Here is a 13,031-nt window from a genome sequence, read left to right on the forward strand (position 1 = left end):
TTAAATTGATTGTGTTCCGGCTTTGAAAGTTTTCAAAGAATACTGTGAATTTATTTGTTGAAAATATTAAATAGATCTTCAATGTGAGTGTTTGTTCAGTAGCAGGAGTCTTCTTTTTTCTCAAGCATTTTAAATAAACAGAAAATGCGTGTTCAGGTCAGGATACCAATGTTATCCAATCAGGACAGAGAACTCAGATTGAGCAAGTGAATTTGGAACTGAAACACTAAAGTGAAGCTGATAAATCTCTCTCCTGATTGATGGAAAGTGTGTCACCTACCTGAATGTATTCTGTTTAGAGATGGAGACTCCTGTTGCTGAACAAACGCTTTATATTATACTCTGATTAACATCAGTATAGAGCTTTGATCTAAAAAATGGTTACTTACCCGCCTACCTTTTAATGTTATAATATCATTAAAGTCTTAGGGCTCTATTTTCTTCCATGCTAAATTATCCCTAAACTTCTTTGCCTTTTTTTTTCACTATTTTGAAAAACATTTTGAATAGTTAAAATAGACAATCTACAATTCTACATCGACACGTTGTGAGGTTATAGATTTACTTTTTAAGAAAAATAATAATAAAAGTTTAGGGATAAGGGGTTTAGCATGGATGAAAATAGACCCCTTAGTGTTTTGGGGGGCCAATAGCAAAATCCCCACCACCTTTATGGGAGCAGCTGTGTGTTATGTTCTCATCTCACTGTGCTGCGAGCCAATTGGCTGGCACGATGCAGCTGGTTTAGCACTGGGATGATTTGATGGATACATTGGCTCTCCTCTGTGTTTCACCTTCTAGCTGAGCCAAAGGCCCACTGTAGAGGAGCTGAGAGAGGCAAAGATTCTGATCCGCTTCAATGACTATGTGGAGGTAGCTGAGGCTCAGGACTATGACAGGCGGGCAGACAAGCCCTGGACACGGCTAACAGCAGTGGATAAGGTAAAACACCAGTCAGTGGTCTTTGAAGTACTCAAAGTTTGTACTTCAATAGAAATAATCTTGTTACAAGTAAAAGTCCAGAATTCAACATTTACTTGAGTAAAAGTACACAAGTATTGGTATCAAAATGTACTTGGACTACGAAAAGTAGAAAGTAGTCATGCAGAATGTCCCATTTCAAGTTTTCAAATGTATAAATATCATTAGAAAATATCTAATCTACAAGCTAATCCGTCACTTTGCGATGCATTGTGAGCTTGTAGATCTGCTATTTTCAAACGGCCAAAATGTATGGCTGAAGTGGTTAATGTATGTGTTGTCATGACTAAAGTTTTCAAATAAATGTAGTGGAGTAAAAGGTGCAATATATTGATCTGAGATGTAGTGGAGTAGAAGTAAAAGTATTGGAAATTGGAACTACTCAAGTAAAGCACAAATACCAACATTGTTGTACTTAGTTACTTTCCACCACTGGGTAAAACACACAGACACACATATACAGCAGTGGTTCTCAAACCTTTTAATTTAAAAGAACCTCCAGTTTGATTTAACACCCATTTGATTTGTTTTTTTAACCAACCTACACTGTCTGTTCATTTAACTCTGAGGGTTTACAAATTGAATCAAATGGACTGTTACGGAATATTTGGTTCCTAAATATCAATAATTTAACTGGGGATCCCCTGGGCCCCACTCAAGAAACCCTGGGGGTCCCCGGGCCGAGACTCCACGTTGAACACCACTGCTCTACAGTATTTATATTTAGACCACAGATCACAGGTATTCAGGTATTTTTAATGCACAGTATGTTTGATATCTAGCTCTGTATGTCCTGTTTAGGCTGCCATACGTAAGGAACTTAATGAATTTAAAAGCACAGAGATGGATGTGCACGAATCGAGTCGACATCTGACCAGGTACAGCATTTGCATTCCTTTCTTTTATCATACTTTACTTGTTATTTTACGCTTGGCTGGTGAAAGCTCTACAAGCTCTATCGATTATGTAACAACTCTCGTCTATCCCCATTGCAGGTTTCATCGGCCATAAATAAATTCAGTCAGACCTCGACCAAGGATCTTTACACTCCCACATACAAGCCTCAAGTGCTGGACTGCTACCTGCTGCCCTTGTAACTGCGGACTGCTACTTTTTAGCATTGACTCCGAACTGATGACTGGATGACTAAACAACATTAAGTCAGTCCAGTACACCTTGTGCACTCATACTTACCATTGCAGGAAACGGGACTGCCGAGTGCACACTCTAACAGAGACACTGCTGTGGAGAAAAGAAATACTTGACTGGTTTCTCTCCTGAGTGGAGACTTTATTGACATTTTTTTTATTTTTATGATGAAGTGTTGATATGTTTACTTTGCTGCACTTTTATTTTTTACATTTGGTACTCCTAACAGAGTACATGCGAATGCGGAATATCAAGAACTGGAGTTCTTCGTGGAACAGACAGGGGGTTGTTTTCTTAACTTTTGTCATTTGACCCCCATTCGTCATGTAGACATTTTTTCCCCTCATGGAAAGGTCTTGCATTGGGCACATTACAATTTCATTCCACAGATTTGCAACATCCCGTGTTATCTCGTCTCCCAGTGTAAAAGACAGGGAAAATATTTGCGATTGAAGGCAGCTGTAAGCCAAAAGATCCCATGGTGCTAATCAAATCCAAATGCATTCTTGTAAACAAAACCAGTACAGTATAAATACAAATTAAAATGTCCATATTCATATACACAGCAACAAACGAATTAGTAATATCAAGATTGTCCATTTTAGTTCACTAGCCATTCGTGGCTGTATTAAAAAACTCAATCACCTGGGACATTTCAGACCGGTGCATGTGTTTGGTCCGACGTACTAACAGTCCGACAGGCATTAGTCCGACACCCTAAGCTAACCCTAAACTCACAGGAAAGCCACGGGTGAGTTTTAACCGGCAACACATGTCGGGAGCCGCAGGTGAGTTATTTTATTTTTTTAATATATGTTTATTGGTAGAAAGTTTCAAGAAGTTTGAACATACCATCTTTTTCCCATTTTCTCCCTCACCCCATCCCTCCCCCCACTGTTATCGTCATTTCTTTCCTTCAAGACTATAAAAAAAAAAATAAGAGTAGACACAAACAAAAAAGTCAAGTTCAATCAAGTGTAAACAATAGGACACCAAAAATAAATTAAACCCAATGACAAAAACAATATAAATAACAAATTATGAGTTGGGTTATTCAAGTTCAAGAGATAGTCGCAAGTTATGTTAGTAAAAATGTAGTTGAATCGGAATGTTGTCATACATCACCCCCCCCCCCCCCCCCCCCTATAAATGATATACTCCTTTATGGACAATTCTATCATTATGAGAAATCATTATGAGAAAGAACAAACGCATAGTATTGAGTCTATTGACTCAACCGCAGGTGAGTCTCGACCTCTCACGCATGTGTCTTAACCGGCAAAGCATTTCGGGAGCCACTAATGAGTCTTAACCAGCCATGCATATTGTCGGACTGTTGCATGTCGGATAAACTTATGCGGCCCTTTTCAGACAACTTCATACCTGCTCTAAAGACCAAAGCCATTTGGAAACAGTTGTAACCCTGTATTGTGTCCCATAATTAGCTTGTCAACGAGAGTTCTGCAATGCACTGTCCCTGTGCCTACACTAGTGCTCACAGGGATTATGAACCATTGCGAAATGTACCGTAATTGTGTTGCATTTGATAGTGAGTTATCTGTAGACACATCATGTTGCTGAACTCTCAGGTTGAGATTAATCATAGTGTATTGCCTTTTATGTGCATTGTAGTTTGTCTGAACACTGGGACAACACCATGGTAGTATAAAATATGGAAATGACTATCACCTTTCATCCAAATGTTAATTGTTTACAATGCATACACAGTTGAGGAATTGCCAATTTTGACTACCTTATTGGACAAATGACAAATGGCCCTATTGTCATGATTGTGTGTGTGTGTGTGTGTGTGTGTGTGTGTGCATACAGGAGTCAGTGATGATTACAGTTACATTACTGTCACTTGTACATTTCTGAACAAAGACAAATGTCACCCTCAGAATTAGATATACATGAAGCAACAAACGTGAGACTTTAAAACATTTAAAGTTTTGTAAAATGGAAAACTGCATGTGATTGTTAACTTATTGTGAGTCTTCTATGATGTATGCAGTTTCTTTAAAGAAGGAAACTTATTAAACATAAGTTTTAAATAATTTGTGATTGCCCATCGTTTGAGAGATAAAACCTGCACACTTAGCTACGGTAAAAGACGTCTTTATTTGAAATAAACAGACAACGTTTCGATCCTATGTGGATCCTCTTTAGGTCCCATCATTACCAACAGGTATCAGACATTCACGCACAGTTCACTAGTTTAATTGAACATCTATTGCTGCACATTAGCAACATTATCTGTCCATTAGTCCATGCATGCCATCTCCTGCTCCTTTTCCAAATATCACACATTCTCTCAAAGAATTAATTTGGACAAGGCTGTGAATTGACTGCCATCAATATGAGACAGTGCCTGCCAACATAGTCTTATTTATAATACACAAATTAGTTTCAAAGCCTGTAGGATGTTGTGCATAATAGTTCTCCAGGTTTTCCCGTAGCAGAGCAACTGGTGTCCGTTGTATCCAAGCACATCACATGGAGTGCATTGTCTGGTCACAGATTTTGGTGACATCAAGACCTCAGTGAAACTATACAGAATGCATGGGTGTACCGCAGTATTTGTGCCAGAGGTCGATGGCTTTGGTAACGACGGCATCCGTGTTTTCCTGTGGTATCTGGCAGGAAAAAGAATGGGAAAATAATATGAGAGGCCACAGGTTATAAGACATACAGTGCCAGTAATAGAAAGTCTCCACCAGGTAGGTTGTTGTGTGCCAGCAGCCCAGCACACAATATGTTTAGTGAGGAATATATAATAATACTATACATCATTTATGTAGAATTTAGTCTTGATCACATGACTATAGACAATGTGCAATGATGTGCATGTTTGGACAAAATTTAATATTACCCTGAAGAAGGCAGTACTATTATCTGTCCGAAACGTTGGTTTCTCTGTGTCCTCATTAAATCTTATGCATTGGCAGCTATGAAAGTGCGGCTATACATTTTTTTCATTCAGTATTAACTCTCCCATTGGCTGGCACCTCACAAGGACCGGTGTGCTGTGCATCCTTTTGCTTATAGGAATAATATAAAACATGCGTTATGCAAAAATCTGCCTCTTGGCAGCACTGGAAGGGCCAATGTGAGAAGGGTGGCATTTCTGCCTCTGCCTTTCACTGCAATCGGACGCTGCGCTCATGATTCGAGGCATTTTCTTCAAAGCTAACCACTTCTGCAAACTTTAGATGCCAATTGTAGGCAATCAGGATGTAATATGAAAAATCAGACAGACCGTCTTGATCACACAAATATAGAGTTCATATATATACACCTATTTGCATGAAGACTGGACAAAATCTGTAGCAGTAATATAAAGGATTTTGTTTTGCAAGAAATAGGCCTTCTGGTGGCGCTATATCAAGACAATGTAAAAAGGGTGGCATTTCTTCCATGGCCTAGTCGGAATGTTCATGCTCGGACAGACAGACGGCCAGGGTGCAAAACATAGTCATAGTCTCGGCCATGCCTTTGGCAGTGCGGAGACTAAGGAGCATTTATTTATTTTATTGTTATGTGTTTTGCTGTTTGTTCACTTACATTGCACAAGAAATTCACAGCGCCTTCTGGCCGGCTGATGCCAAACAGCACAATCTTATAGCTGAGCAGGATCTCCAGAGCAACGAACACCAGGATCTTACAAGAGCCGCTGGTCACCTTGTCCCACACTCTGAGAAAGATAGACCAGAGACAACTACAGTATACTGACCAATCCAAGCAAGTTCCTGTCAAAACAGTAAAACACCGCTAATATGGAGCTCTGCCGAATAAATAAGTCAGGAGTCAGGACTAATATTGTGAAGAAAAGGTATATCAAACTTTAGTGGCAGTAAGCCAACTCACGGACACTGCTTAAAACATTAAAGGCATTTTGGATATTGTATCATTATTTAGTAACGTTTATAATTTGTTCCTTAGAATCTAATAGAATTATTATTCTATCGATCACTTTTTAAATTAATAGAATAATTGAGAAGCATGTTTTGACATGAAAAGAATGTCAAAACTTGTTGCGATGCAACGCGTTGTGAGCTTATAATATATCGGCTAATTTCACAATTTTTTGTATTATTATTAATCAATGATTTATTTAAAATGCAGATGTTAGCAGCACCAACCTCTGCAGGCTGGACTCAGGCAGACAGCCTGCGAAGCAGCGCTTGAACCACAGCCCATAGGGAAGCAGAGCCAACGTGCCGGTGTTCTTCAGGTGCTCCAAGAGACGAGGTTCCTCCTGGCTCAGATAGTGCTCCAGGCTCTTCGGCTGAAGTCAAAGACAAAGAATGGTGAGAACCCAAATGGAACCCTTACAGGTGTGTAACTAACTCTGAGACTGTACAAATGGAACCCCTATCCCATAAGGGTCTATTTGGACCCCTGCTGGTCCCCGGACCCGACGCAAAGTGTGACATTTAATTTACGTGTTTACGTAACCATGTTTGTGCAGAGCAAGTTTCATGACTGCAACACATTTGACACCTGTTAGATGTCAGATTCTAAAATATGTGGTTGTCTTACTGAAAAAGTTAATGGAAAAAATACATTGGGCCTGTTTTGTAAATGTCAAAGTAAATTAGACTTTAAATATAAGTCAGAAACATGACGATACAATGTATAAATAATTGTATACAACAATCGTCTACGGTCCTTGAAGAGTATCATACAGAAATAACTTTACGACTCCGACACCGTCAAGTTTGACTTCACGGCTTTGCCATTCAGTCATTATCATTTCACACGCTTAAGGATTTCACACACTTGGCACTTACCAGATGGGGTATGGAGTCTCCAAACTTGGTGTTGAACTGAGTGACGAAGCATTTTATAAGCCAATAGCAGTCGACAGGGTCATCTACAATTTCTTCCATGGCCCGGCTGATGGACAGAAAGTCCTCATCTTCCTCATCCTGAAACAGAAGAATCACAAGCTACAGCACTAATACATATAACAATGAATCAATCACTATCAACTTCCTTTTTTTTCTATAATCTTTATCCTACGATTTTGCAACCCATTTTTTCACCCAGTGTCAATTATCTAATGTAATCCTGGGCTTCCTCTGCCAACCTGGGGGGGGGGGGCGGCGGACTGTCCTCATGCTTCCTTCTGTGCATGAGGAGTCCAAGCTGCTTCTTTTCCCCCGATAGGGGGGAGTTTCCCCGGCCGGACGTAGCGCGTGGAAGGAACACGTTATTCCGACCAGTTCCGTTCCCCTCAATCATGGATTATCTACACACAATCTAAAAAACAAAGAAAAATCGGCCAAGCATTTGGCAGATAATACACATTTTCCAGTGTGATACCCTTCTTCAGCCCTGAAAAAGGAATTATATAAATGTGTTTCAGCATTGTTTGTAGAGTTAAGAGTTAACGCCTGGAAGTAAAATGCATTTTGGGTGATAAGAAGATGACAAACGGCATAAAACATGCCCATTGAGTTCAATGGAGAAGTGATGCCAGGTTATATTCAATTCCATAATATATATACTTAAGTATATGTAAGTAAGTCAGAGAGGCTTATTGTCGGTATCAGCCAGGGTGTGGAAGTCTATCCCCGTTTCAATGCGCTAGACTTCTGGGAGATGGATTGCTGAGGTGGAGCGCAACACCTACCATCAGCTCCCAGCACTTACCTTACCGCACAACGTCAAGCAGTCATATGCCGAGTTGGCGGTGCCCGGGATCAAACTCATCATGACCTTGCGGCCGAAAGGCAATTGCTCTATCAACGAGCTACCCAAACACATTTTATTCCATATATGATAACCAAAAAGATCCTTACGGAGGGTAAGGTCTCGGAGCGTCGTGGGAGCATCATGTTCTCCAGTTGGAACATGCGCAGGTAGACGTGGGTGGTGGGTGTGGAGGAGTTCATGAACCTCATCACCTCCAGGGCCTCCAGAAGGTCTTGGTACTGTTCCTTCCTGTACGCTCCCACCAGAGCATGAGAGTCACTGTGGGGGGGCAGGATGCCTGCAGACAGACAGACAGGCATGTCACAATTAGTACATAATAGCCTGATCGTCACGATGGACTTATTATCGCAATGTGATGTGCTGTGAGCTTGTAGATCGGCTTTTTCCGTTATTTTCAAAATATACAGATGAATGGAAACTATTCTGATGATTACAATTGCGATTATCTCAAATAATGGCGATCAAGCAATTATGTAATGATTATGACATGTAATGTGGCCTGTTATGAGCTTGTAGATCGATGTTTTTGAATTTTTTTGAGACTATACAATTATTACATATGTCCTGTTTTGGCCATAGTGCATTATTTATTTTTATTACCTGTCAGTCACTGTAAAATTTATATTTCAATTTAACCCATTAAGATCCAAGGCTGATTCTACAAATGCCTTCTAAAACAGTAGTTCGCACCCTTCAAAAATAGCAGTTGTACAACTTCACAAGGCGGCATGAAGTGACGCGCTGTGAGCTTGTTTATCTACTATTTTTGAATATCCAACGCAAAAATCTAAAATGATTTTTTTAAAACAAGATAAAAAAATATATATATATTTATTTCCGTGAGAATGATGGCTTCCATTATCGCATTGCAACTTTTCACGAATAGTAAGCCTGCAGTTTCTAATTTGAATTCACCATCGATGATGTCACTGGTGGACCGGTTTCTGAACTGCACACAGCCCTCCTATGAGACAAATCGTAGTATTTTATCGTGAACATTAGTGAGGACCAATTATATGAAAGCAGGTTGAAAAGTGGTGAAGTGGTCCTTTAAGACTGTTGTCTAATTGGAAAGCTAATTAAAAATAAATCTTAATGAGAGAAGGTTGGCATGCTTTGGGGTGCTTCTGTGAATACATGTATAACGTGTGTGTGTGTGTGTGTGTGTGTGTGTGTGTGTGTGTGTGTGTGTGTGTGTACAGTATATGTGTCTTACCTAGCAGTACCTTCCACACATGAATCCTGTACATGGATGGGAGAGGGAACCTCTGACTGAAAGTACTCAGCTTCTCAACATCTATTACACCATTAAAGAAGACACATATTAATTCCCATTCATTAATTAATTAACAAATTAATTCAACCAGCCATCAATGATGAAACACACCCACAATGAGTTCATGCATGCAAACCAGAGGCCATATTCACATGTTTTGTGGAATATGGAACGAGGAGAAATCTTGAGCTAAGAGAAAGGGTGGGGTTGAACCCGTTAACGGCTAATAATATGAAACATGATATGTCTGATATGTCGATTATATGTTAATTGTCAGCCACTTACAATGTCTGGCACTGGCACAATGTAAAATAATTAGCAGATATGCATTTAAACAGCCTTTTAATTAGTAGCCTAGAATAACCATGGCTGACAGAGCCTGATGTTGCACTGCCCTGCAAATGAAAAACTGGATGGCAGCTTTTACTTATTGCCTAAGGACATTGTTAAAGGCAGTTATAATTCTCCACTACATCTCAAAGGCAGATATTTAACTTTTTACACCACTATAATTATTTATTATATTTAATTACTAGTTACTTTGTAGATTTTGATTATTGTAATAATAATAATCAACCACTTCTTCCATCACTGGTTAAAGGCAGATCTGGAGTCAGACTCGGGTTCTCCTAAATCGACCATTAGGTGGTAATGTACCTTAATTCTCGTGAATACGGCAGCTGGTTTCTACCCAAGAAGAGATGGCACAAGACTACGATAAATTGGTCAATTATGTCTGTTATGTACCAAGAGGGTTATCCTTGAGCAGTATCTCCAGTGATTTCTTCTCCTCCACTCCACGAAAGCCCACTTTCTCATAATAGGCCGAACGGAAATTCCTCTGGGGGTCATCAGCCATTGTTTCACCTGAAACAATGATTGTTTCACAGACAACGGCTGTCAATATTACCAAAACTCCTTTACGATTATGTTACATAACATTGCACATGAAAGAGAAAGAATGCAAAAGACTCCCTTTGTCTCCCAATAGCCTCAGGAATAAAAGAAAAAGAGGGAAACTATGTCGAAATTGTCGATGTATTGATCTGAGACCTCTGACATTTGAAAACGAGGGTGATCATGGACTGATCAAATGTGTCATCTAGAGAAGGAGAAGTCCACACACAGTCTTTGCTCCAACAGTGTTTATTTTGTTAAAACACCATTTAACTCAGGACACGACGTTTCGGCCGTTTCACCTGATGAAGGCTGTTCGTTCACGGCCAAAACGTTGTGTCCCGAGTTAAATGGTGTTTTAACAAAATAAACACTGTTGGAGCAAAGACTGTGTGCGGACTTCTCCTTCTCTGTATGTATCTACCTTTTGTCTACCTTTACTTTAGGCTACACAAGTATTTCTAATTGTCAAGACTTTTACTTCTACTCCACTACATCTCAGAGGCAAATTTTGTACTTTTTACTGGATGGATGGATGGATTTTAAGTGTGTACAATGAAATGGATCTGTTGGCATCAATCCAAATGCAATACAAAAAGGCAATCATAGTAGTGCAAAAGTTGAAAAAATACAGTTTATGTACAGTCAGTAAGGGGGGGGGCAGACAGACTATCATTTGGTTAAAGAGTTCAAGAGAATAAGGCCCGGAAGAAGCCGTTTCTGGATCTGGTGGTTGAAGTCTTGAGGCATCTGTAGCCCTTTCGCCTTTGTGAATGGGAGGGGTGGAACAGTCTGTTGTTTGGGTGGGAGGCATCCTTAAGGCTCATTCATAGTCTGGATTTTCGGTGGTGAGGTGACCACCGCTCCGGTGGTGAGGTGACCACCGAAGCTGAAATAACGTTGAGCGGTGGTGAGTAAAAGCAGAGAGAAGGGCTGGGGTGGTGGCGGTGGTTTGCTCTTCACCGCGGCTCGTGACGTCATGTTGTAGTTCGGTGGTCACCTCACCACCGAAAATCCAGACTATGATTAAGCCTTTAATGATACTAAGGACCTTAGACTGGCAGTGCTGCTTGTAGATGGACTCAATTGTCCACTACAATTCTTCTAGTAACTACATTAACCAGCCAACTCTATATAGGCCCTACTTTGGCTACAAGTTCACATAGACTGAACTTGTGAAATGGGACATTCTGCATAATGAGCACTTTTACTTTTGGTATGTCAAACTAAATACCTATGTTTGTTATACAGGGCTTTTAGAGTGTTTCTACTTTTTAATCGGTACTTTTTACTAAATAAAAAAAATCTGAGTTATTCTTCCACCATTGCATCTTGTAAGTGCCATTATTAAAATGCTTACTTTAAAAATAGCTAAAATACAACAATTCGTGGTCATAAGTTCATAAAGCATAATTCATAATAATTTCATGATGTACAATAAAAATGTGGTTCATAATTGATTTCATATGAGGTTAAAAAATCAGACCAGTCTGAAGCAAGTGGTGCAACAGCACCCCCTATTGGTACTCCGGGACATATTAGTTCACTGTCTGTCAGTGGCAACACTAGACCATGATTGATTGATGCATGATTGCATGGCATTGCACACAGGTGCTACAAACTTTGTCTCACTCATCCTCAGACTCTGATCTGCATGAAGAAAGCAGCACATTGCAGTTTAGTGTTACAAACTGTTTAAAGTAAGAAAGACGTCTGAAGCCAAAGCAGACTGTCAAAGGACATTATAAGAACATTTTTGCAACTCAAGATTCAAGAACCTTTTCCATGACAAGCGGCCAACGAGGTATTCTACATTTTAGATTAGTCTCTTTGTTGTGTTGTTTGTTTGACGGACACGTTCACCTGCGCATCGCGCATTTCTACATGTTTTGTATTATCATTTGTTTGGTCAATATTATGTACTGTGATGTGCTTTGCTGATTGTTTATGTGTTTATTTTTGTGTGAACATAGTTCTCACGGCATGGAACAGCAGAGGGATGAGAAGAATGCCCAATAAATGCCCGTTTATAAAGAACCGACCTGTGTCGTCAATGTTGTAAGAAGAGCTACACATCTAGTTATTTCAAGTAATGGTAATGGCTGTGAAGTAAAATAATATAATTGTCTGTGTAATTACAGTAAAATAAATTAACAGTTTGTCTAAAAAGAAATGTTGGTAATCGACTAAAAGAGATGTGGAGATATACATAGGAACATGTGCTTTGCTGTCACATAGCTCTTGTCCATAGATCTAATGCGATGGACCAGAGTTAGCTATCACGGTGTCACCTACCTTTGTCACTGATGGATGTCAGACAGTCACTGTCAACCAAAGTCTGTAGTACAAGAGCTGATCAGCTGTCCAGCCTGCAGATCGTTGCTGTCAGTAGCTTGTTGACAACTGGACTGTACACATGCATCAAGGCAGTATAGCAAGCCAGCTAACAGGCTAACGTTACAAATGCCAGCGAGCCAGCTTCTTTCATGCAATCTAAAGTACTCCGTTGATCCTCCTCACCTGAACGCCATCTTCCTAACAACAACACCGAAATATTACCGTTATAACGATAATATTTCTAAGTGCGATAATAACTGTGTAACTAGTGTTGTGTTTCGCAATCTAGAATCTGTCAGACTCATTGCACGCATGGACTTCCTGTCCTGCATTTCCTTCCTGTTTTTCAAAATAAAAGTGACAATATTGCATGGTTTTGGGCTTTAGGGTAATATGCAAGTTCTCTTTATAATCAATCAACTTTATTTGTAAAAAACAGACAACATAAAACACTACAGAGGAGAAACACCCCTATCCCATAAAAACATACATTTTACAATAAACTTTCATACCAGTGCTTCCAAAAAGCAGACCGATACCTGGTGCTACTGAAGCTGGGGAGCCTGCGCGTACCGGAGCACTTGCACTATAGCCTTGACAACCTTATGCAAAGGCTAAACTTATGTAATTTAGATGGCATATAATTATTATATACCGTACTCATAGTTTC

The 13,031-nt window shown here is 39.7% G+C and overlaps 2 protein-coding genes across 8 annotated transcripts in view; one reads left to right on the forward strand and one right to left on the reverse strand.

Annotated features, from left to right (window-relative positions):
• phactr1 (phosphatase and actin regulator 1) overlaps window positions 1-4,047 on the forward strand; it is a 41,629-nt gene extending 37,582 nt beyond the window's left edge. For all 7 annotated transcript variants that reach the window (XM_080770254.1, XM_080770256.1, XM_080770249.1 and 4 more), the window contains exons 11-13: window positions 802-942; window positions 1,783-1,859; window positions 1,977-4,047. In XM_080770254.1, the coding sequence (XP_080626380.1) occupies window positions 802-942; window positions 1,783-1,859; window positions 1,977-1,992 (234 nt within the window). In that variant the 3' untranslated portion in view covers window positions 1,993-4,047. The remainder of the gene's footprint in view (window positions 1-801; window positions 943-1,782; window positions 1,860-1,976) is intronic.
• A 184-nt stretch (window positions 4,048-4,231) lies between these two features.
• On the reverse strand, window positions 4,232-12,677 carry tbc1d7 (TBC1 domain family, member 7). The gene is made up of 8 exons (XM_080770258.1): window positions 12,320-12,677; window positions 9,875-9,994; window positions 9,068-9,148; window positions 7,938-8,128; window positions 6,924-7,061; window positions 6,273-6,418; window positions 5,695-5,824; window positions 4,232-4,766 (listed from the first exon to the last, which is right to left on the reverse strand). Exons 2-8 carry the CDS (start codon window positions 9,984-9,986, stop codon window positions 4,680-4,682), a joined length of 885 nt encoding a protein of 294 aa, XP_080626384.1. The 5' UTR covers window positions 9,987-9,994; window positions 12,320-12,677; the 3' UTR covers window positions 4,232-4,679.
• Between the last annotated feature and the right edge of the window lie 354 nt (window positions 12,678-13,031).

Source organism: Protomyctophum bolini (genome assembly GCF_963924005.1).
Source record: "Protomyctophum bolini genome assembly, chromosome: 8".
Classification (NCBI taxonomy): Eukaryota; Metazoa; Chordata; class Actinopteri; order Myctophiformes; family Myctophidae; genus Protomyctophum; species Protomyctophum bolini.